This window comes from Xyrauchen texanus, chromosome 35 (assembly GCF_025860055.1).
Source record: "Xyrauchen texanus isolate HMW12.3.18 chromosome 35, RBS_HiC_50CHRs, whole genome shotgun sequence".
Taxonomy (NCBI): domain Eukaryota; kingdom Metazoa; phylum Chordata; class Actinopteri; order Cypriniformes; family Catostomidae; genus Xyrauchen; species Xyrauchen texanus.
This window is the reverse complement of record NC_068310.1, coordinates 14,229,277-14,252,567: the sequence shown is the minus strand read 5'-3', so window position 1 is coordinate 14,252,567 and position 23,291 is coordinate 14,229,277. Positions and strand designations below refer to the sequence as shown.

At 37.9% G+C, this 23,291-nt stretch overlaps 1 protein-coding gene across 1 annotated transcript; it reads left to right on the top strand.

Moving 5' to 3' along the window:
* The first annotated feature begins 18,838 nt into the window (after positions 1–18,838).
* On the top strand, positions 18,839–23,090 carry LOC127628849 (transcription factor Sox-18-like). The gene is made up of 2 exons (XM_052105787.1): positions 18,839–19,489; positions 21,111–23,090. Exons 1-2 carry the CDS (start codon positions 19,096–19,098, stop codon positions 22,103–22,105), a joined length of 1,389 nt encoding a protein of 462 aa, XP_051961747.1. The 5' UTR covers positions 18,839–19,095; the 3' UTR covers positions 22,106–23,090.
* Positions 23,091–23,291: the final 201 nt, after the last annotated feature.

The window sequence follows — 23,291 nt, the reverse complement described above, 5'->3', positions numbered from 1 at the left end:
GCATGCAGAGTGTTGAAGGCAGAGAAATAAAGAGTCTTATTTGACTGCATCATTGCTCTCTGTCTCCTCCCATCAACCACTGAATGTGGAGTTCTTACAATCATCTAATCTCAACTGACGAATACTCTTTTCACTACCACCACATCGATCAAGCAATCCGAATGAATAAAAAAGTAGGCAGGGAGGCATGGCTCACTAAAGTTGACATAACTTCAGCATTCAAAATCATGACCCTGCCCCCCGATTTCAGGCACCTCTTCGGCATCCGCAGGAAGATCTAATTTCTTGTTAAGGGTATCCATAAATCCCAACCCACCACAACCGGTAACAGGCTACCCCTCACCATCGATCTGCTAACTCGATGCCTAAACTCTCTCTACCAGGGCACATTTCTCCAATCACCTCAAAACCCTAGACGCTATGTTCATCCTCAAATTCTTTGGCTTCCTCTGCTGTGCAGAACTCACCAACATGGCAAAATTCAACCCAAGAATCCATCCCACCATTTTGGACATCTATATACTACACAACGATACAATCAGATACCGCATCAAAGAAAGGAAATCAGACAAAATCATAAGAGGGCATTCAGTTTTCATTTTCAATCTGCCAACTCCCATTCAGCCCTTCCAATCGCTAGCACATTATCTCCATTACAGAGGGTCCCAATTCAAAACCCCTCCAAATCCACTCTTCATCGACGACAAAAATGAAGCAGTTTTCAGATTCTGGTTCAAAAAACACCTGAAATCACAGCATCCCACAAAGGCCTGTCCAAGCATCAAATACACTTACAGGGTCGTTGGACATCCAACACATATCTCAGCTATATCTGTCCCAAACGTCTCCACATAAGAAAGGCACAACAAGCCCTCATCAGGTAACCATGAAACATTCACGTTCTGGGTCAAGGGAATGCTTGCTTCATCCTCGCCAGATCACTAGGCTGGCCCCACCATTTGGATGATGCGGGGACAAACAACCCCCCCCCCCAGTCCATGAGACCCCATCTCAAATTGCTGGACGGGCCTGCCTTAAGTACTCTAGGGCTCTCCCGTTTGGATTGCAGCAGGGGTTTGCTCGTTTACTGCACGGGCCCATCACGTCGAACCAACCACATCTGGAGGGAGGCTTGTCGGGTCGCGACGGCTTGTCTTCACACCATGACAATGGGGATGGCCCCCATGTTTGGGCGTAACGATCCCTCCAGAACAAAACAGCTCCAGCAAGAGCTAATTTCCATACGGCCTTAACAGCCACTGTCTCTTCAGTGCTTCAGCTTATTATTTCATTCTTTTTTTCATTTTCTAACCTATCCTGCACCTCCAAGTTTCCTATCCCCCCCAGCGGACCCAAGCTTGAGGCTGCCTCCGCTAGTGGCTCCACTTGTTCTCTCATCTTTTGACACCTCTGCCCATCTCATACAGCGCTTAGCAAGCATGTATATTAACATCTGCTTACCTCTATATGGCATCGAGTCTTCCAGCATCCATGCACCTTCCCATCTCCTCCTATTTGTTCATCAATAACTAATCTATGTCCGTGGGGTATTCAAGCTCAGATCAGGTCTCGAGCCTCAAGCCCTTCACCCAGGACAGTGAGCCAAACATGTTTACACTATCCTTAATGCAGGATTACATTAACTTGCAAACTACTGAAATACGTTCATTCATTCTGTATATTCTAAAATCATTTCACAATTACAGTTACTCACACAGATCTTATAGTAAAGCAACACGCTACTCTGCTATTCCAAGTCAACTAGAGAGCCATAGGTTTTGGTGAGAATCAAAGTATTTTAAAATAGCTGACAAATGTAAGATATTTTACTGTGAAAAATCAAAAATCAATTAGGAAGAGAAGAGAGGCTTCTGTTCCCCCGTTTCTGCCTGTACTCTCTTCCACGGCTCCGCCTTCCAAGGCTCTACCCCCAGAGTTTTCCACGGCTCCGCCCACAGAGCCTTCCACAGCTCCACCCCCAGAGCTTTCCATGGTTCCACGCCCGGTATCTTCCACGGCTCTGCCTTCCAGGGCTCCGCCTGCTCCCCCAGAGACTATTCCTCCCGTGGCTCTGCCCGCTCCCCCAAAGACTATTCCTTCCACGGCTCCACCCGCTCCCCCAGAGACTTTTCCCGTGGCTCTGCCCGCTCCCCCTGAGACAGTTCCTCCTGCTGTTTCTCCTTCTGCTGTTCTGTCTGTCTTACCAGTGCCTCCTGACCCTGTCTCGGCCCTACGGCCACCACCAGGCCTCCTAACCCTTTCTCAGCCCTGCAGCCATCTCCTAGATCACCTGACCCTGTCCCTGTCCTACGGCCGCCTCCCAGGCCTCCTGCCCCTGTCCCTGCTCTGTGGCAGTCTCTCAGACCTGCTGCCCCTGTCTAGGCCCTGCAGCTGCCTCAATAGCCTTCTGACCCTGTCCCTGCTCTGTGGCCACCACCCAGGCCTACTGACCCTGTCTCGGCCCTGCAACTGCCTCCCAGACCTCCTGACCAGGTCCCCACCTTGCGGTCATCCCCTTGGTCTCTGAGCCACCTGCCTGATCTGCTCTGGCCCCCTTGGTCTCCTGGCCATCCCCCGGATCTGCTCTGGTCTCCTGGTCGTCCAACTGATCTGTTCTGGTCTCCTTGGTCTCCTGGCCGTTCACCTGATCTGCTCTGGTCCCCTTGGTCTCCTGGCCCTCCACCTGATCTGCTCTGGTCCCCTTGGTCTCCTGGCCCTCCACCTGATCTGCTCTGGTCTATTTGGTCTTCACTCTCTCCGGCCCTGCCTTGGTCTCAAACCTTCCTGTCTTTGCTATGTTCCTCTGCTCTCTGTGTCCCCTTGAACTGCCTGTTTGCCCCTTGTGCCCCCCTGAACCACCTGTTTTCCCCTACACCCCATGGACAATTTGCTATTCATTGTGGAGCATCTGGAATCAGCTCCTGTTGTTTTTGGTCTGTAATTCTTGTGTAGTTCCTATTTCCTGTTAATTTTTGTTGTTCTTTTGTAGTTTCATTTTATGATTGGTTTTCCCTTGATTGTTTCCCCAGGTTTTCCTCATTCCCTGATTGTTTCCCCAGGTGTTTCTTGTTTTCCCTTGTGTATTTTAGCCCTTGTTTTCCCTGGTTAGATTGTCAGTCTTTGAATGTATTTTTGGATGATCTGTGCCTGGTTCCCTGTGTTTTGTTTTCATTAAATTAGTTAGTTTGTTTATTCTTTTTTTTAATTTTTTATAAAAGCTGCATTTATATCCTCATTCCTCACCTACCTGGTCACAGACATGATGTGACAAAAGCAAGTTGCTCCCATTATAGTCAACGATGCTATCTACACTGGATGCGTCCGTCCCGTCGCACCTTATTGCAGTTACAGTAAACAGATGCCCCGTTCTGTTTTGCACTGCACGGGCTGGCACTACTCCTGCAAACAAGAAAAATAAATGGTTTTGAACATTTGCTTTCATGCATCAAGTAGACAGCCTCAAGGCATTGCAACGTGGGTCGCAACATCGCTCAACTCTGGTGTAGACAGAGTCTTAGCCTAACTGTAGGATGTTTGACGTTGCCAAGCAACATGCTGCGTCAACTTACAGTCACGGGTGTGCCTTTATATTAATTTGACAATAGCTTCGTAAACGGCACATCCAATTAAATTTCTAAGTCTGAACTATCCATTTTTTATGGTTTTAATGAAAGAAGCAATAAAAATCTCAAGCAATCCTCACGTTATTCAACACTCATGTACACACACTCCACAGTCAAGTTGAGAAATCCCCTCCCTCACGTATTTAACATTTTCCAAATAGCTGTGCAAACCACTGAAACGTTCTGCTTGTTTTGTGGCAAACAGAAACATTGGAGACTATCTACCCTTGAATATGGCTGTCACATCATCTGAAGAGTTTCTAGCAGCTGACTGCACCTCTGCTTTCTCATTTTGGGGGACTGACAATTATGGCATGACACCACACTGTAACGAAGCATTATCTAAAGCTCACTCTTCCCAGAGATAAACAGCACTGAGCATACAGTAAAACCAACATAAAACTCCTGCAATGCAAAATCCTATATCTCTGTCAGCAAGGCAGCTGTGATTTTCACAATTGCGACAGAAAAGGCTTACATAATTTAATGTTAGATACTGTAATATGCAATTTTTTAGTGTTGGGGTATGTTTAAAAATTTTCATTAATGCATTATGTAAAATGTTTATGAAAAGTAGTGTTACTTTTGCATTACATTAACATCAAAAAGCGTTTTCTTCCTCTCTCTAAAATAGCAAGCCTACTGTGGGCCTGGGAAGCTCATCAAGTAAAGATGCTGACTACCACACCTGGAGTCACAAGTACGAATCCAGGGCATGCTGAGTGACTCCAGTCAGGCTTTCGAAGCAACCCATTGGCCTGGTTGATATGGTGGGTCACATTGGGTTAAACTCCTCGTGGATACTATAATGTGGTTCTCACTCTCAGTGGGGCTCAAATAGGCTTATTTAAAAAACATTATTCCAAATATATTTCAGCATACTCTTTTTAACAAGTTTGGCAAGTTTTTAAAAGGTTGTGCATCTTAAAATAAATTTAGCTTTTTAAAATGTGAGACACCTGTATTCTGTTCCATTCGTTGCGCTGTGTCTAGTTTTTAAAAGCAAGAACGTGTTTGGTCCAAACGGCCCCTTAGATGTGCTTATGGTGTTCGCTTTTACATACAATACAGTATGTCTAACATGAAAACTGTAAAGTGTTACCAAAATTGTCCCCAGACTTGTTACAGAAGTCAAAATCAGTGACAAAAACAAGAAATCTCTACCCCCTTCCTTGTTTAGGTGAGCTGTGCTTTGACCTTAGGGTCATGCCTGACCATGCAAACTCCTTTGCTGATAAAGGTCAGCTGATGTCCTGTGGTACTCCGTTTTGTTGCAATCTGCAATCGCTGTGCTCATGACTTTGGGCCAAGTCCCTGTGTGTCTAACGCTGATAGCATTGACCTACGAAATCATCACATCTGATTTACGCTCCCACAGTGGTACTACAAAAGAAGCCTGGTTATCTGCACACCAGCTCTTCTCATTGAATTAAACAAGCCTCACTCACTTTTGAGCACATAGATGGCAGAGAGAGATTGGTTTCGGAAATATACAGCAGTCTGTGTTTTAGAGTTTACAACTTGAAATGGGGAATGAAAGACAAAAACACACCAGACAAAACATTGTAAGATCTATTTGTTGTGTAGCGCAAGAATACGTGAAATTTTGCAAGATTCCTCCCAATGCAATGTCTTATCAAGGGACTGCATCGTAAATAGTGCCACCCTCTGCATATATCTAAAAATCAATGCATTGTTCAGACTTCAGCCATTACCTAACTAACTTTTCGAGATAAAACACAAAAATTCCACAGTAGGCATTAACAGTGATACTAACAATTTTCTTTCAGCTTTTGTTGAAAGGTTGACCTGATGAGAAAGCCAGTTTGTTAAACCCACTTGAACTCAGATTTACTGTGCCCTAATGTTTGCTAAAATTGTTTTAATTGCAATCACTTTTAAATAATGATTGATGGAGGTTTAGGCACCATCAAAGTGTCATACGAGGTGAACATATCTCTTTTGGATAACTGCAAAGTGTTTTAAGATGTGGTTCACATTCTTAGTTTATATTTAACTGTATTATTATCTAATTGCAAGTTTGTGGTTAACAAAATGCGGTTAACATAATTCTTACCATAACATATACATGATTTCTATACCTTTATTTTCCATCTATCCACACAATCCACTTACATTTATTCATTTAGCAGACACTTTTATCCAAAGTGACTTACAAATGAGGAATACAAAAGAAGCTATTCAACCTAAAGAGACAGTTCTAAGAGAAGTGCTAATACAAGGTTGAAAATTGCTTATAGAAGAAGAGTTATAGAGGAGTGGTGAAAGAATGGATTGAGATTTTTTTAAGAGGAATAAAGAAGATTAGGTCAAATACTCCTAAAAGAGATGTGCCTTTAGATGTCTCTTAAAGCTGGCTAAAGAATTAGCTGCTCAGGTTGAGTTTGTCAGGTCATTCCACCATCGAGGTACAGTTAAAGTGAAGGTCTGGGAGAGTGATTTTGTGACTCTGGGAGATGGCACCACGTGGCAGTGGTTGTTCTGTAAGTGAGCATCAACGCCTTGAACTTGATGCAAGAAACCATTGGTAACTAGTACAGTTCAATGAAGAGAGGTGTAACGTGCACTCTCTTGGGCTCATTGAAGACCAATCATGTTGCTACATTCTGGATCAGTTTGACTGTACATGTAGGAAGTCCTGCCAGAAGAGCATTGCAGTAGTTCAGTCTAGATATAAAAATAGCATTGAAAAGAGTTGTGTAGCATGCTAAGATGTAAAGGGTGTGATCTTCCTAATCTTATACAGAGCAAATCTGCTCAATCAGGCTGTTATTGCAATATGGACAGTAAAGATCAACTGATGATAAAAACCCAAGATTTCTGGCTGTCCTGGATGGTGTTATCATGATGAATCTAATTGAATTTAAAGTTGTAACAGACTTCTGGGCTCGTGGGAATAATGAGAAGCTCTGTCTTTGTTGGGTTGAGCTGGAGGTGGTTTTCTTTTATACAGCACAAAATGTCTGCCAGGCAGGCTGTGATTAGTGTAGCAACTGTAGGATTGCCAGGCTGGAATGGAAGGTAGAGTTGTGTATCATTGGCATTGAAATGATAGGAATGTGCCTGAATGAAAGATCTCCGTGATATTTTATATATGGAGAAAGAAGGGACCCAATCACAGAACCCTGAGGTACCTCGGTAGCTATTTAGTGCGATTTGGACACCGCTCCATTCCAAGACACCCTGAAGACCTAACTGTGAGATACGACTGAAACCAGCAGAGCTCCATTACATACTTTCTTACCATATTTTAAGCATAGACACAAATATAACCAATTATGTAGCTATTAAAAATAATGCTAATCCTGAAACAACACCAAGAAGAACAACAACAATAATAATAATAAGCTTTATAAATCTCCATTCAGTCATGATTTAAACAATTATTGTTTTATGAACAAGTAAATATATTGTGATTAAAGCCTGTCATATGAAATAGTATTCAGATTCTAATCTTTCTAAAAATCAGATTTTTAATATATAAAAAAACTGATATACACATAAGTAAGAAAACTGTAAATAAAACAGCTGAAAGTAAATGCATTAATACCCAGTTAAATAAACTTAAAATTTTTATTTTATATATATAATATATTAATTAAAAAACACATATAAATGACAGGCTGACATCCCACTTCTCCAGTATTTCAAATTCTAACATGAAGGAACACAGAAAATTCCAATAATAAATATTACTACCAGCAATAACTAGTGTAATATGAGTCATTTGAATGATAATTCCATGAAATTTCCAGCCAGAAGCAGTACTCTTGAGTCATGGTAAACTGATCAGCAAATTCTTCCACCAGATGTCATATCTGCCTGATATTGCACATACAGTAGTTTGGAAAATATAATATAATATATATTTAAATTATTCACCCTTAGAACAACTGGTAAACAGTAGTTTGTCATTTAGTGCTGTTTGAACCCACAATTTAATGCTCTGATCAAACACACACACACACATACCCACACACACACACACACACGTTGTTGGTGTGGCTATACTTATGAGGACACTCCATAGACATAATGATTTTTATCCCTTCAAAAAACTTTCAAAAACAATTACATAAAAAAAAAAACATAATTTAGTATGTTTTTTTTTAAAGCAATTTAAATATAGGGACACTAGAAATCTCCTCATAAACCACATTTATAGCATAATACCCTTGTAATTACCAGTTTGTAACCTTAAAAAAATGTCCTCGTAAACCACCCACACACACAAACACAGCTTCCATGATTTTGCCTCTCAAAGCCCTTTCCATCCTCTCTGTCTAACTGAAACAGGGCTGAAATCATGGTACTTCCGTCTGCCTGTTCCCGCACCACAACTGCACTGTCAGCGAGTGGATATTCTTAGACCCAAACCCGGGTGCTAATCAGCCTCGTTAGCCAAGCGCTGTTTATCTGTATGACATGACTTTGATTCCTCATTCTGCTCCGTCAGAAAAAAATAGATTTATTTAAATAAATAGCTGTGGCTTCCTTTGTCTCAAGCCAAGTCACTATCATAACATGACCGGTCAGAGGGCCAGAGGAAGGTAGCAGGGAGATGGAGCGCGGCTGCAGGCTGCAGATAGAAGAAGTGTACCCTGGGAAAGTGACCTACGCTCCGCCACACCTCAAAACTTAGTAAGACACTCATATGTGATTATTAAACATAAAGGAAAGAGAGAGACTGACTGGCCAGGCTTAATTTAGTCACTTCCTAATTGGGCTCCAGCAGATTTGTCCTCACATTACTCAGATGGGATCATCAGTGAGGAATGTGATATGCTAAACAGCCAGAGAGAGAGGGGAATATAATATGAAATGTCTATTGCCCATCTGCATATTTTAAGTGAAGCAATTCAAAAATTTCTTTTTTTTTTATTGAAATGTAATAAAAGTCAAAAGTTTGGACTAGTTCATTCTATATTACTACTATTTTTCACATTGTAGACTAATCATCAAATCTATGAAATGACAAATGAAAGTATTAGGATTTTGGAGAGACCCACAGATTGCAGTTCCACACTCTCTTGGCATTTCCTCATACAACTTCATGTAATATCCACCTGGGATGCTTTTGAATAGTAATGAAGGAGTTCCCATGTATGCTGGGCACTTGTTGGGTGCTTTCTCTTCACTATCCATATCATCCATAAAAAAATAAAAAACAATTATACATAGAAAATTTTATTTTGAGTATTTACTGTTAGCATCTGCTTTTAGATCAAAAGGTTTTTAAAGGAGTATAATATTAATAGAGTGCAACAGTTGTGTTCCGGAAGTAAAAATACTATACATTTTTCCCAGGTCAATACATTTTTTAATGATAATTTATAAACCTTTTAATACAGACCATCATGACCTCAGAGGTTGTTAATCGGTTGATAAATGGCATTCTGAATGCCTCCATTGAAGCCATCAGTCCGCATCTTTTCAACTTAAAAAGAAAGATGTGTAATAGCAGAATTATTTTTGAAAAACTACACTACCCATGATCTAGCAGAGAAAGTTCCACCAATCAGAAAATTGCTGCCAACAAAGTGCGCCAAAGGAGCACAGCAACGACCGCCCACTTCCATTATGCACTGTGAATGATGCAATCGAGTCATTCTTCCTAAACTCTCAAACTACTTAAATACTTGTATTTATCTGAATATTTTCCAATATACTTTCAAATATTAATTATATTCTTTAAATTAATAGTTTGATATTTTTCCATTGTTTTTGATTCAATTTTATCATTTGCAATGCTTTCTTGGGATAGTAGTTCAATCCCTGATTAAAGACATTAAGTATACAACCTTTGACTTTTTGTCAGATTTTTTTTATATTTTTTGCTTCAAATGAAAGTTTATAATATTGTGATTCACCTCAAAGCTGGTTGGTTTGGTTTGGTAGGATTTTTTTAAATCCCTATGGAAAATGGCAGAAAAACTGGACATTTGTTTAATGTTGCGCTCTATGAAGTAAAGTGCTTGAATAAAATATGGCAGCTTTATCAATAACATCAAACCTCATTGGTTCTCATTGCATCTCGTGACCAAAGCGTGCAACTTGACATCATGCTGTTTGGTAAGACTTGCAATTAGAACCAATGATGTTTGATGTTATTGATTAAAGGCCAATTTATACTACTGCATTGAACCTAAGCATAGGCTACGCATAGCTTCATCTGTTATGGCACATCTTAAAAAATTTAACTGCACATTGCATCGATGCAGACTATGACAGCTGTGATTGGTCCTCTTTAACCAGAGACCGCCAGGTTGATAACAAGGTTATCTGAGGTATAATCCATTTTATCTAAGATTATTTTAATATGAATTATATTGTATTGTATTTGGACTCATGGCCATTAAAGCAATTGGCTCAATCGGGAGCATCTGCTGTTTTTGTAAGTTACAAGCTAAAGGCGACAAAAGACATCTGTTTACAGCTTATAAACTCTAAAAGCTTTTTTCTCTGGGCCTTTACTTGATATTAATTTGATATATGAGTGAAATAATATTTGTTGTATTCTACTTGAACTTCCCAATTAGCATGATGTTTGACAGTATGTGTACAGTAAATAATCATATTTCATAATTTCTACAAACTGAATTCTTCTAATTTGTCAGCAAATTAAAAAGCTCCTGGTAAGAGTTGGTTATTTTGCCTATATGCATTGTAAAGTCTTGAAAACTTCACCCATTTTGTGTTCTTCAGTCCAGTTATTATGAATTAATTTGACAATTTCTTTTTCATCAATGAATGTCAGAAATGTTCCAAAATATGTATGTATTAGCCTATTATTTAAGTGAATCAATAGCAAGCGTACAGTAATTTTCTCATTTATTTTCTGTCTGCAATTCAGGTAACATGTATAATAATGTACCTACATTTCTATATGTTCACATAGTTTTAACTTGTTTTTGATGCTAAAATAATTTAATAAATACTTTTGAAATAAATCCTGTGTACCCGCAGAACCACACAGACACACCAACTCACGTTGGCCAATTCGTGGAGCCTACGGCATAGGTTCGACGTAGAAGTATAAATCAGCCTTTATCCGAAAAATTTTATGATAATTGATCTACTTAATAAATACAATTTAATTTGAGAGTGAATAACGGCTTAATTTCAGTCTGTTCATTGTACAAAGTGATTGTATCACTTCAGAAGCAATATAGTGCAGAGTCGTGTCGATTACTTTCACAGTGGTTTTATGGTGTTTTTGTCACTTTTCCAGCTGTGCAGACCATATGAAGACTTTTTACAATTTAATTTTTTTTTACAGGTTTGAAGCAACATTAGGGTGAGTAAATACTGACAGAATTGTAATTTTTGAAACTATTACTTTAAGATCATAAAACAACATTTAGTCAAGTGTATCCAAATGTTTTGACCAATAGGATACTGTATATCTAAATGTTGATGAAAGTCTGCATATGTGTGGATGTAATTGTATGTGTCAATTGTTTTCTCGCTGTGTATGGATATGTGTGTGAGTTATTGAATATTGTTAAAGTGGGGGATTCCCAAACACAGTTTGTTCCATCCATCAACACAAACTTCCCTTTTTCAAGTGGTAGAAAATAGAACAGTGCATGAATATTTCATATGAACCTTCACCTCAAACACCCATAAACACATACAGATTTGTTCCTTAATCAATAACCAAAACACACTGACCTCATTAACACAGTCTTCAGCAGTCAAACAGCTTTACGTATATATATATATATATATGTATGTGTGTGTGTGTGTGTGTGTGTGTGTGTGTTAGTGTTGTGCCTGTGTGTGTCCTCCCCCATACAGTAAACAGAGAAATAAAAGATGAGAGAGTGTTGTGAAGTTCTCCTCCTCTAGCCGCTGAGTCTGGAGTCTTGGCCAAATTTCCGCTGTGGTGTAGGTGTGGTGCCCGTCTTCTGTTCTTTCACATAGACACACACACACACTGACATAGAGACTGCGCTGAAGTGGGAGTGCTGTCGCTTGCGGCGGGAAGGAGGTCAGTGCACTTCGATGCCAGACTTGCCACCTCCAGAGGACCAGAAGGGCTGGGCAGGTCAAAGTCCAATTGTCCTTTCTTTCTCTTCCTGAGCCCTATCCTTTGTTCTTCAGCGCATTGGTTTTATCGCTACCAATAAAAAAAGTAAAACATTTACATTAACTGAAATAAAAATAACAATAAACTAATAATTACAAAAATTATAATAATCACATTTGATCATTATTTGATTAAATATTTCTACCTTGATCCCTAGAAAATGTAGACACACACTTCTTTAAAAAAAATGATATATATATCTGTTCAATGCCTACTGTCCTTGTGCAGTAATAGTTCAATGTTAACTGCAAAGAGCAAAGAGGTTTGTGAATGTTTACACAGAAAGTAGGCATGCTTGTACGAAATAAAAAAGACAATCACACAATATTTAAAGATGCAGTGCTATTTTAGCACTAATAGCACTTGCTTAAACTAGATTGCTGGTCGTTATTGAATAAGGCAATTTGTTTGAGCTCAAATAACATGCACAAATGTCTTTGGAACTGTTTTGTGAATTCACCCCAAAAATAGATTGAACTAAGTACTACAGAACTTTCATTACTCCAAAATTCAATAAATTAGATAAAAATGTCTGCAAATTAGTGCTGTCAATCAATGAAGATTGTTTGAGGAAATGTATTACATGATATGATGATTAATTCATAGAAATATCCGCAATCAACCACATATATTGTGGCAGGCAACTAAAAAGCATTGATTAGACAATTTAAAAAGTGGCTTTAGAAGGCAATATATTGTTTATTTCTGTATAATTGAACCTATGCCTATCATTGACCAGCAGTCCACAGCAATCCATTTTGCAATTAAAATCATCAATCTGTTCAATGTCAGTTTATTATAAGGGTTTGCCTAAGGACGCGGTAATGTACATATGCATCAGGCGGATGCTTTTAGCGCCTCACTTTAGTTGCATTTATTTATTTATTTTTAGTTCCCAGGTCTCTGTTGCGTTAAATGTAGTTTGAAACTTTGAAAAACAGGTCTCGAAACCTCTGCACTCAGAATTGCGCTCCATTCAGCTGTGTTTGAACGCATCCTCATCTTGTGCTGTTGCTAGTGTAAAATTTTGTTTGTTGTCTGTACAGATGCGCGTTTCCTACACAGCTAGAGTTTCATATTATTTAGAAGCAATTAACGAAATATTCCATGTTACGGTCCGGGGGCATGATTAATTGATTTAATTGTTTTTTTTATAGAATTAATAACACTGAATTAATGCATTAAATCGACAGCCCCACTACAAATTATTATAACAACATTTTTTTACATCTTTTAATTCACAATATTATATATAATTCAAAACCTGTACAATGTGCCATCATTAAACATGAAAATGCCACTGGAAAGCATGGCCATAAAAGAATGATGGCATTTATCACATTTAAATGAGTTAATCAGGTAACATTCATTTTGACAGCCTCAAAATACTAAAATGCAAACCAAAAACTAAACTTAAAAAAACTAAAACAAACAAACATTTAGTAAACAAAAAACTAAATGAAACTAAATTGAATTGGACAAATGTAAGATAAATTTGAACAAAAACTAAATTAAAAGTTCATAATGATAGTAACATCATCATGGCAATCAGCAGGAACATCCCTAACTTCCTTTTTCTGGAGATGTGGTAATGGGGGGAGAATTGTTGGGTGAGACAGGTAATGCACACACATTAACTGTGAGAATGTCTAGGGGGGAACGCAAAGCAGACAGCCAGGCGAAGTCCACTGTCACACGTCCAACTTTCACCATCTACAGCACAAGGGAGAGACCTTCCTGTCCATATAGCCCACACAACATCTTCCAGTAAATCGTTGACACAGAAGTGTGTGTATGACTGTGTGTACACAAAGACATTGTTCAAGGATTTATTTCATTGAAATCATAAAACAACCTCCTCATGCTAAGTATTTCAGGTCAGTTATTGTGAATACAAGAATTAGCCTCAACTATTTGACTTTGTGCAGGTTTCCCACCTGTCCTCTTGCCTTTTCAATACAATAAAAACCATGAGAGGTGGTGTATTGCATTGATTTTACCATGTGATAGTGATAAATCACACTAATGTTCTATTAATAATAATACATTTAGTGTTCATCGTCCAGAAGTATTTGACTGCAGAATTCTGCAATTGACCAGTCAGAATTAAATACCCCAGAGAGCCGTGTAATAATATGTGTAAATAACCATCATCCTCACTCCCAGCAACTCCCAACTGCAGGACAAATGCCAGTACCATTATATTTCATAAAATGATGACAAGTACTCGTAGATTAAACAATAAAAAGCCTCTCGTGGCCTGTTTCTGAGCTGCTTACTGAGCTAATGGAACAAAATCCACTTCATATTCACCAAAAATTCAATTTTCCCTCTTGATGTGACTGTGCAGCCTGAACTCTGATGCCTCGCCATGGATTTATTCATAGAGTTGAGAAATATTGATGTAGTGCTCAATGGGGGGAAAAATTGGCTCAATGCAGCCGACTAAGACTGAATGAATTGCATAGGTGTGGAGGCTAGCAACTGCCGCACTAATTTGTGGCTTTCGCATAGACGTTGCAAACCTCAGAATAGTTCCTTTGCAAAGGCTTCACATTCTCGGCTCTGACAAGGTACATCAAAAGGCAACTTATGTGTGTGTTTACGCACAATTACACTCATGTTAGTTTTTCTTTTATGTTATGGACTTTCCATTGAATTCTATTGTCTCTATACTAAGTGAAAGATACAATATATTCTATCCCTTTACCCTACCTTTTTTATTTTAATATTGTCATTATTGTGTATGTTTATTAAGATATTTAGTCCAGGTGGGTTCCCCACCATAGTTGTATTATCCTTCTGGGAACATTTGGACCCATATATATATAGTACTGGGTAGTGGCCTTTTTTTTTTTATCAAATCAAGATTTAAGGTTAAAATTATACTGTATGTATTAGGGAAAGTGTATATTTAGGTGCTGTGACTGATTATTTATTTTATGTCTTCACTATTTTAATCCCTTTTTTTGTTCCCTAGTTCATACATGCAATTATAAGTTTTCCCAAAATGTTTTCATGTATAATTTTATCCATACATGTATATACCAGGCTTTTCACATGTGTGTGAAGCTGTGCATATCTGCGAGTGTGTACAGTGCGCACTTAGTTGTACTTGTGATGTTAAGAGTGATGGTCTTTAACTTTCACATCCTCTTGAGTTGTATGAGGTTAAACGATTGTGTCGAACTGTTGTTGACCGTGACCCTTTTCAAAACAAAGAGAGACAGACCAACATCCCATCTCATTAAGAGGTCGCCCTCTGACCCACTCAATGTTTCTTGCATAATAGTGTTGCTTAAAAAGAGCTGGAGATTTGTATGTTCTCTTTCTTTTACTTCATTGGCAACTACATCTATTTTTATATTAGCTTTTTAACTAGCTTGAAGTTAATGACGCTCATTGAGAAGTGTAAAGTTCACTGTAATCACAGCTTTATAATTTTAATCGCTTCCACCCATGCTGAATGTTTCACTTAAAGCTGTGTAATAAATGCTGCTGTCACCCAGCACATGGACATGATTTCAGCTCATTAGACTATCACAACATTGTTTAGGTGAGCAATAAAAACACTTAACGTTTGCGTACAACCCAGACAGAAGAGAGAGCTTGCTCACACCTCTGTATGAACAATACAATTTGTATTATAATAAGGCTATTTATAAAAAATTATGGTGGACCACAGATATCTAGCTGCAAAAAAACTATACATATGTATATGTTCTATATACAAAAATGAATAAACTATGTCTATTATAAATAATGCAATATCGAAAATATGTAAAAATGTTGCAAAATGTTAATTAAAACCTAAATTGTTGCCAGAGGGGACAAGTGCTCGAACTTTGTCTTCCTCTCTCTCTAAGTTATCACCAGGAAAGTAAAAACAAGTGAATTCATTCTTTCAGACAGTTCATGTAGATTAACTGTTTAAATAAATGATTCACTTATATTTAGCATTGGGATCTCCAGGTTAATTTAGTGAGTCAGTTTGGTTCTGATGGTTCATATGGCGCATTAAGAAGCCATCAGATGAGGGAGAATAGGGTGCTGGATGCTGCAACTGACTTTTTTTTTTTTTTGGTTTATATTTAGTAGCAAGTAATATGTTTAATTTTGTCACCCTAATCACATAACTATCAGTTCCTCAAAACTTCTGATTGCAGAATTACAGAATTGTTAGATTTAAATGTATTTTAAGTTAATTGTATACTTAAAAAAACTTTTTTTAAATAGTGTCAATTTAGTTTGAAAGCTGCTTTTTGTTTAGTAACATTTATTGTAGCTAACACATTTTTTTAAATAATAACTTGACTGTAGTTTAACTACTTCTAAGTTTTGAGTCGATTGTAACAACATTTGCCAATATTCAATAACAAGGTGTAACGTGATAATTAACATGCACAATATTGTTATCGTGAGCACTTAAAACTACAATAAACATTTCTAGATAACATTAACCAAATTGTTTACATTTTTATGAAATCACTGTAGAATTTCCATCAATAAATCAACATTCCCAACACTATTACATTAATAGGAAGACATACCAAATTACTAGGAATATTCTCTAATATTCATGTATCTTTTTTAATTAAAGTTTTCCCACAAAATGTTACCATAGTTGTTACTTGTTTATTTGCATGAAAACAAACTTTAATAAATGAGATAAATGCAAAACAGAGACTTTTGAAAGCCATCATATCTCTTAGATTCTTATATGGTTTGATCTTTGCAAAGTTACTTTCTTTGTTTGTGATCTTCTCATTTAAAAAGTAGAAATCAATTAACTAAATCTTGTAATCAAGATTTGAAATTCACTGTGGCTAGTAGTTTCCAATGTCACAAGCCACTCAGCATTTTCACTAGCCAAAATCCCCCCATCTCACAAAGAGGGATTTAACTGGAGACTGTAACTGCATGACTTTATTTCATTTTAACAAGAAAAAGTTTAGTTTAGCGGGACACAGGCCTAATGATTTAAGTCACCTTTGGGATATCTGAAGGCAAACACAACCAGTTAGAACAGGAGTATGATAGAACAGGTCAATAATTTGTCCATAATTCATGGAAGTTTTAACCCTTTCATTAAATTTACCATTCTTCTAGTATTGTTTAACAGTGGAATTTGTAATGATATGGCCAACAAAGGTAATACCATGGATGGCTCCACATTACTGTGGTTATGTTAATGCTGAAAGTCTTTTCTAAAATAAAAACAAACAAACTATATTTTCTATTAGAAACCTTTAACTACAACTTTCACAGTTGTAATAACAATAAAGTCTAATTGTGTCACCCTAATAGATTTTTGAATCTGTACAAGTCACCAACTAAAGTTTTTTTTTAGTAAGGATGATGATGTGTATTTTAAAAATGAATGATGTGCATTTGTCTCCTCTTTACTTCGTCAGTGCTGTTGATAATGTAGAGGCTGCCCATCAGTTTGATAGGTTTGACTTTCTCTATAAAGATTTACAGTATACTAAAATGTTCTCAGTACCATTCAAATGGGTCACATATGTTTTATGGTCTCCACCGGTATCCGCGATATTGAATAAAGTCAGACTGAATCACGCAAGTTTGCGCTGTGCTGTCACAGAGCTCTGGCGATCTTATCTTCTATGCGTGCTGATGTGCGCTGCAGTGTTGTTAACACAGTGAAGTGTTAATCAATTAGTGTTAATTATTAACAAGTGTTAATTTCAATCCCGGCTTCTAATTAACAACAACAATAAAGTTTATTAATCTTTCAACACATTTTGTAATTCAATACAATGCAGTGATAATACCATATACTGTGATAAAAAATGTTTCAGCAATTTCTGTGATATGACAATCTGATACCGTCACATCCCTATTTGTAACTTGGAAAGCTAGTTTCACAGAAACTTCCCCAACACTGTTGTTTAGGTTGTTTTTTACCTACAGTGTCAGTTATTTTTTGTTTAAAAGTGACTTCAATTATGTTATTGATAATTATATTTATTATACAGCGCTCTGAAATATGCTATTCTGAATGGTCAGTGGTGCCATCTAGTGGTCTGTTTCTCTGAGTAACAACTGCACATCCACGTTTCAGACTGATCATTTGGGTATTGCGTGCCATCTTTCCTACTTTTTCGATCACTGTGTGACCTCTACAAGTAATCAAATAAAATTATTTCAACTTGATTTAATGTTTCATGAGCATTTATTTATTTATTGGCAAGTAGTCTTGTAATAAGGTACACAATGAGCATTAAGACGTACATTAATTAAATGTGAACATTAATTAAACACAAACAGAACGCAGATGTAAATTGGAGATGGATTTCAGTTGTTTAGCCATTCATTTCTTCTAACATAATAACTTCATTTAAATTAATTTAATGTGTAATCAGTGGTATAATGTACAGTCAGGTTGTTTGCAATCACAAAATTAAGTCCTTCATGATGATACAAGACCCATCTGTTTCACTGACTGAACATTATCCCTTACATAAATTATATGTAGTATAATTTGAATTAAAATGAACAAATATTTTGCTTTGGTATTGATAAGGGGATACTCAGACCTAACTGATGGCACTGTTGCAGTACATAAGACAAAACAGTTTGGGAAACACTGATCTAAGAGAATGTTAATTTACACCATCAGGAAAGCACAGAGCCATATTTCCCTTTCATTCAGATTGCATGGATCTAAAATGGTGATATTACATTAGTGCATATGTGACTTTGGTGTGTAAAATTATCTTGTGTTTGTGTTCACCTTGACTGGCATGTCTTACATTTGTGCTCCTTTTTTACAAGTTGTTAACAATCAAATGCACAGGCCCCCCAACAAAAAAGTTTTTTTGTTGTGTGTACATAAGTGTGTTATGGTTCAGTGTATGTGCCCTATATGAGTGTGTGTGTGTTCAGACCTGAAACAATGGTCTTCTCAGATTACATCTCTCTGTCTGTAGAGGCTACAAAGGGGGGCTGGAGGGGAGAGGCTGAAGTCCCACTGGCTTCCCCTCCCGCCTCTTCTGTCCAAGCCAAAGCTCTGATTGGCTCAGATCATGTATATATTTACAGCATGGGTTCATCAAAACTCACTACAACTTTCAAACTCAGAACAAGAACCATACTCTCGTTCTGGAGAGCTTGAGTTACAAAACACTAACATCTGTGGGATTTTATACTTGAAACATCAGAACAAAGAGTGCAGCTTTCTGTTATAGTTTTTTTTTTAGCAACCGCTTTTTGTGATTCCTGTCATTTGTCTTCTCGGTCAGCCTGTATTTAAAGTAAATACAACAGAAAGAAGGCTAGCCCTGGTATTCCCTCTATCCAAAGAAAACAGCTAGCTTTAACTGTGCTGGTCTTGCTGGAATGAATATATCTGAGTCTAGTTGTTGTCAAGAGACCAGTTCTCAGCCCAGCCAGGTTGTGGAGCGTGGGATATGGGGCGCCAGTACTCCGGGCCCTGACAGAGGACATGGTTTCGGCCACATCCGGACCACAGAGCTTGTGCCAGTGCCTGGAACTGGAACAAGGACAGGGTCACGAACGGGAGGCAACGAAGGTGCGACAGAGGCCAGGAAGGGAAGCCCGGACTCAACCCGACCTGGAGTTTTGACCCTAGGCTCTGGCGAGGGAAAATCAGGGGGGGAGTCGAGGATTAGGAGGCCGATGAATGCTTTCATGGTGTGGGCAAAAGATGAGCGCAAACGCCTAGCCCTCCAGAACCCGGACCTGCATAATGCAGTGCTCAGTAAGATGCTGGGTAAGACCACTGACTATAGATCTCTAGTATGGTTAAGATGGGGTCATGTATGTGGCATGCTTAAAAATTAGAGATACTCTGAAATGTTTGGTGTTCTCTATTATTTGATACCAAGTGCTTCTAAAAGCTCAACACTGATTTTATTGATTTCTTTTTTTTTATTTATTGAGCTGCATAATGTATTAAAAAAAAATTGCAAATGTGATTTTCAGAACTCTTATTAAGTTTAAAGGATTGCCTCTCAGGTTTCAAAGATCAATAAATACCATGTTACCAATACATTCTATTGCACTGGGCCAAACATAACCCAACTACAAGACTGTTAAAAGCATTACACACACAAAAAAATGCGCTTTGCGTGGTAACATCTAAAATTACTTGTTTTATTCAAGTAAAAAATTGTATTTAGCATTCTCGAATCAATATGAAAACATTAGGTAACACCAACAAAACTCCTTTTAAGGGTTAGATCAGGTTGAAATGGCTCATTAGGGTAATAATTGCAGATTATACATTTTTACACTGTAGAAGGGGTCTTAAAAATGAAGTGGTGAATAAAATGATGCGTTAAAATTAGGTGTTACACAAAATCTTGGCCAAATCCACATCCTGCTGTTTTCTGTATAATCAGGCAGGTTTCATTTTAAGAGTCATGCATAAAACACAAATGTACACATTCCAGTGTATTATTATCATCTTGAAAATGGCATAATTTAAATTATTTTCATGCAGTTCCAAATTATAGATGAGATTTATATATATATAAATGTTGTCCTGTCACTAGTAGGACTTTAGCAGACATAAGCTGCCGATTGTCTGTAAGCAGTGACCCATTAATAATTAAAAAACTACAACCCCTGTGTGCCCAGCACCAGTTACATGCAATGATTTGCTTGTGTCACACGCATTTGTGTTAGTTCTTCTATTACATCAGTTTTTACCAAAACGAACACTGCTACAAAATACATCGCTGTAACAACTTACTTTATTATAAATTAATTGAGAGTACTGTGAGTGTTCAGTACAATGTGTATTATTTGTATATTTTCTAAATATTTCTGTATTTCACAGAATTAAATTATATATGTTTTATAAATATGTTTTCTTTGCATTCATGCACTTTAAAAAGTGGTAACCTCCAACTGATACCTTAACGGAGCTATTTGTACCTTAAGGATTTCCCTAAAAATTAGTTTTGGTGTAAACATTGTCAGGTTGATTTCGAGATATTAAATACAATTGTTTAACCTGAATCAAACCAGTTAATTCATATGTTGTCACATGAAGCATATTTTAAAATGTTTTTTTATAAAGATTTTATGGAATGTCAATAACGTTCTACCTTATAGTTTATTTATTGAATTAACAAAAAACTAAATGTATGTGCTATTTCTAGACCTAAACCTAAAAATACGTTTTCTTGGTGTATTGCATTCAGGATGATTCAGATATGTTATACATTATTTTTGACTTTTAAATCAAATAATTTAGAAGTTACCTTTAGGTTATTTACATTTTTTCAGTAGAAAAATACTAAAAACAATGGACATAAAAAATTTGTAAATTTAATGATACTAATACTTGACCTTAAGTTGTAACTCAGACTAAATGTTAATTTTAGGTCAGTCATGGAAGGCCCTGAGCACACTCGACAAGCGTTCGTTTGTGGAGGAAGCTGAAAGACTTCGGTTGCAGCACCTTCAGGATCATCCAAACTACAAATACCGCCCTCGCCGCAAGAAACAGTCCAAGAAAATGAAGCGAGTGGAACCAGGTCTGCTCCTCCAAGGTTTGGCTCACAGGGTCGCTGGAGGTCCTGGAGATGCCTACTCTCCTCACCGTCATGCCCATCACCTGCTGCCTCCCCTTGGACACTTCCGAGACCTCCAACCCTCTGGAGCTCCAGAGCTGGAGAGTTTTGGCTTGCCCACACCAGAAATGTCCCCGTTGGATGTGTTGGAGGAGGAAGGTGGAGATTCTGTCTTCTTCCCCCCTCACATGCAAGAAGACATGGGTCTCACTTCGTGGATAAACTTCCACCACCCCCAACATCCAAACCCGAGCCACCTTGGAGGCCATCAGAGTGCCCACCACCATCCCAGCATAACTCACCACAACTCCCATAACCTCCAACATTCCCACCCACACCTAACGCAGAAGTCTCCACTCGCTTGTCTCCCGCTGCAGGAGAAATGTCTGGTCGTTGAATCCATGAACCGTAACGGTCTCTACTCTTCCCAACCTAGCTTGAACTTCCCCGAAACATCCAAGGTTCCTCACGCCCCTAGCACTTCTACACCTGCGGGCTATTACGGTCAGATATACGGGAGCAGTCAGCCTGCATTCACCTCCCATCTGGGCCAGCTATCTCCTCCACCTGAGACTTCTGGCACTGCAGTGGCTCCGGCCCCTCCGCCTTCACTTGACACAGTGGACCAGCTCGGACCCTCAGCTGAGTTCTGGGGCGAAGTGGACAGGATTGAGTTTGACCAGTACCTGAGTGCAAACAGGACTCGATTGAGCAGGAACGCTCCCTGTGAGGAGAGCAGTGCTTTGATATCAGCCCTGTCCGATGCGAGCAGTGCCGTCTACTACAGCACATGTATTACTGGATAAAACTCCCTCCGTTCTCATGACTCAGCCTGGAGTCCTGAAGTCTGGTGCACATATGTCATTTCTGAGTTTCAGATCTTTTTTTATTTATTTGAGTTACCTTCTATGATTAATTCATCAGGGAGTCATCTTGACTGGTTTTCTTCTTAAATATAAAAGGAGGTCACTGAACTCTATATACATGTAAAGGATGGTTCTCACAATATAGACTTGCATTTCACAGTATGCCTAGTCATTTCTGGCCTTGATAACCTGTACTTTCTGAGGCTGTGGTAAATTTTAACCAATCATTTTGCTGACACCCATCCAGCTACTGTATGCTTATGGTCTCAAATGAGGGTACTGGGACATGGAAGTCAAGAAAGGGAATATTTTTGCTATATGTGTTTGTCTCTTTCATTTGCTTTTTACATTTGTTTATTTCTATTTTTATAGACATTTTATAAAAGGTTGAATTGAAAAAAGATTAAAATGTAAAAAATTTTGCACTGGGTATGTGAAAACCACTCAAGAACGTTTTATTCTGCACTTAATATCTTTCAAATATACTTTTTCTTGGTGGTAAGATCCAATTGAAATAATTTTTATGTATTTGTGACTAATTTATATTGCATTCTTCTCTTGTGCATGACTGAATTTATTTGAATAGGGCATTATAATGTGTTCAAGTGTACATGTCCAAAATTCATTTTGTAATCCTCTTAGCACTTGAGGAACAAGTTGAGTCAAATATAACTCTCTCCCTTTTGGTAATAATTATCTTCAAATAAAAAGAGTTTGCAATAAAAATGGTCTGAGCGCTATTAAATCAAAGCAATTAAATTGAAAACACACAATTGTACATAGCATTTCACTAAAACACTTTCCCACACTACAGAGTGCATGTGTATGTCTAGATTGTTTTTAGTTTAAGAACATTTTATAATTAAATAAAAAAAAAATTGTACCACATATCAAAATGTATCAGATTATTTTGCTAAATAAAATTGTCACAAAATATGGGTTACTTGTCAAAATTATTATATTTGCATATAGTATGTTTCATATTTGAAATAATATTATTATAACTTTGTCAGAAAATGATTTATGTAAATGCTGATGTGGCTGCAATTGTTGTAGCCATTTGAGAGAAACACAGAGAGCGAGACAGAAAGAGAGAGTGCCACAATGTTTAAATTGTAATCCAGTC

What these genes read in the sequence shown, in the direction of transcription:
- LOC127628849 (XM_052105787.1), top strand. Translation starts at nt 19,096, where the DNA reads ATGAATATATCTGAGTCTAGTTGTTGTCAAGAGACCAGTTCTCAGCCC. An exon ending in AGTGCTCAGTAAGATGCTGG is followed by an intron (nt 19,490 to 21,110) that starts GTAAGACCACTG and finishes TGTTAATTTTAG; the next exon opens with GTCAGTCATGGAAGGCCCTG.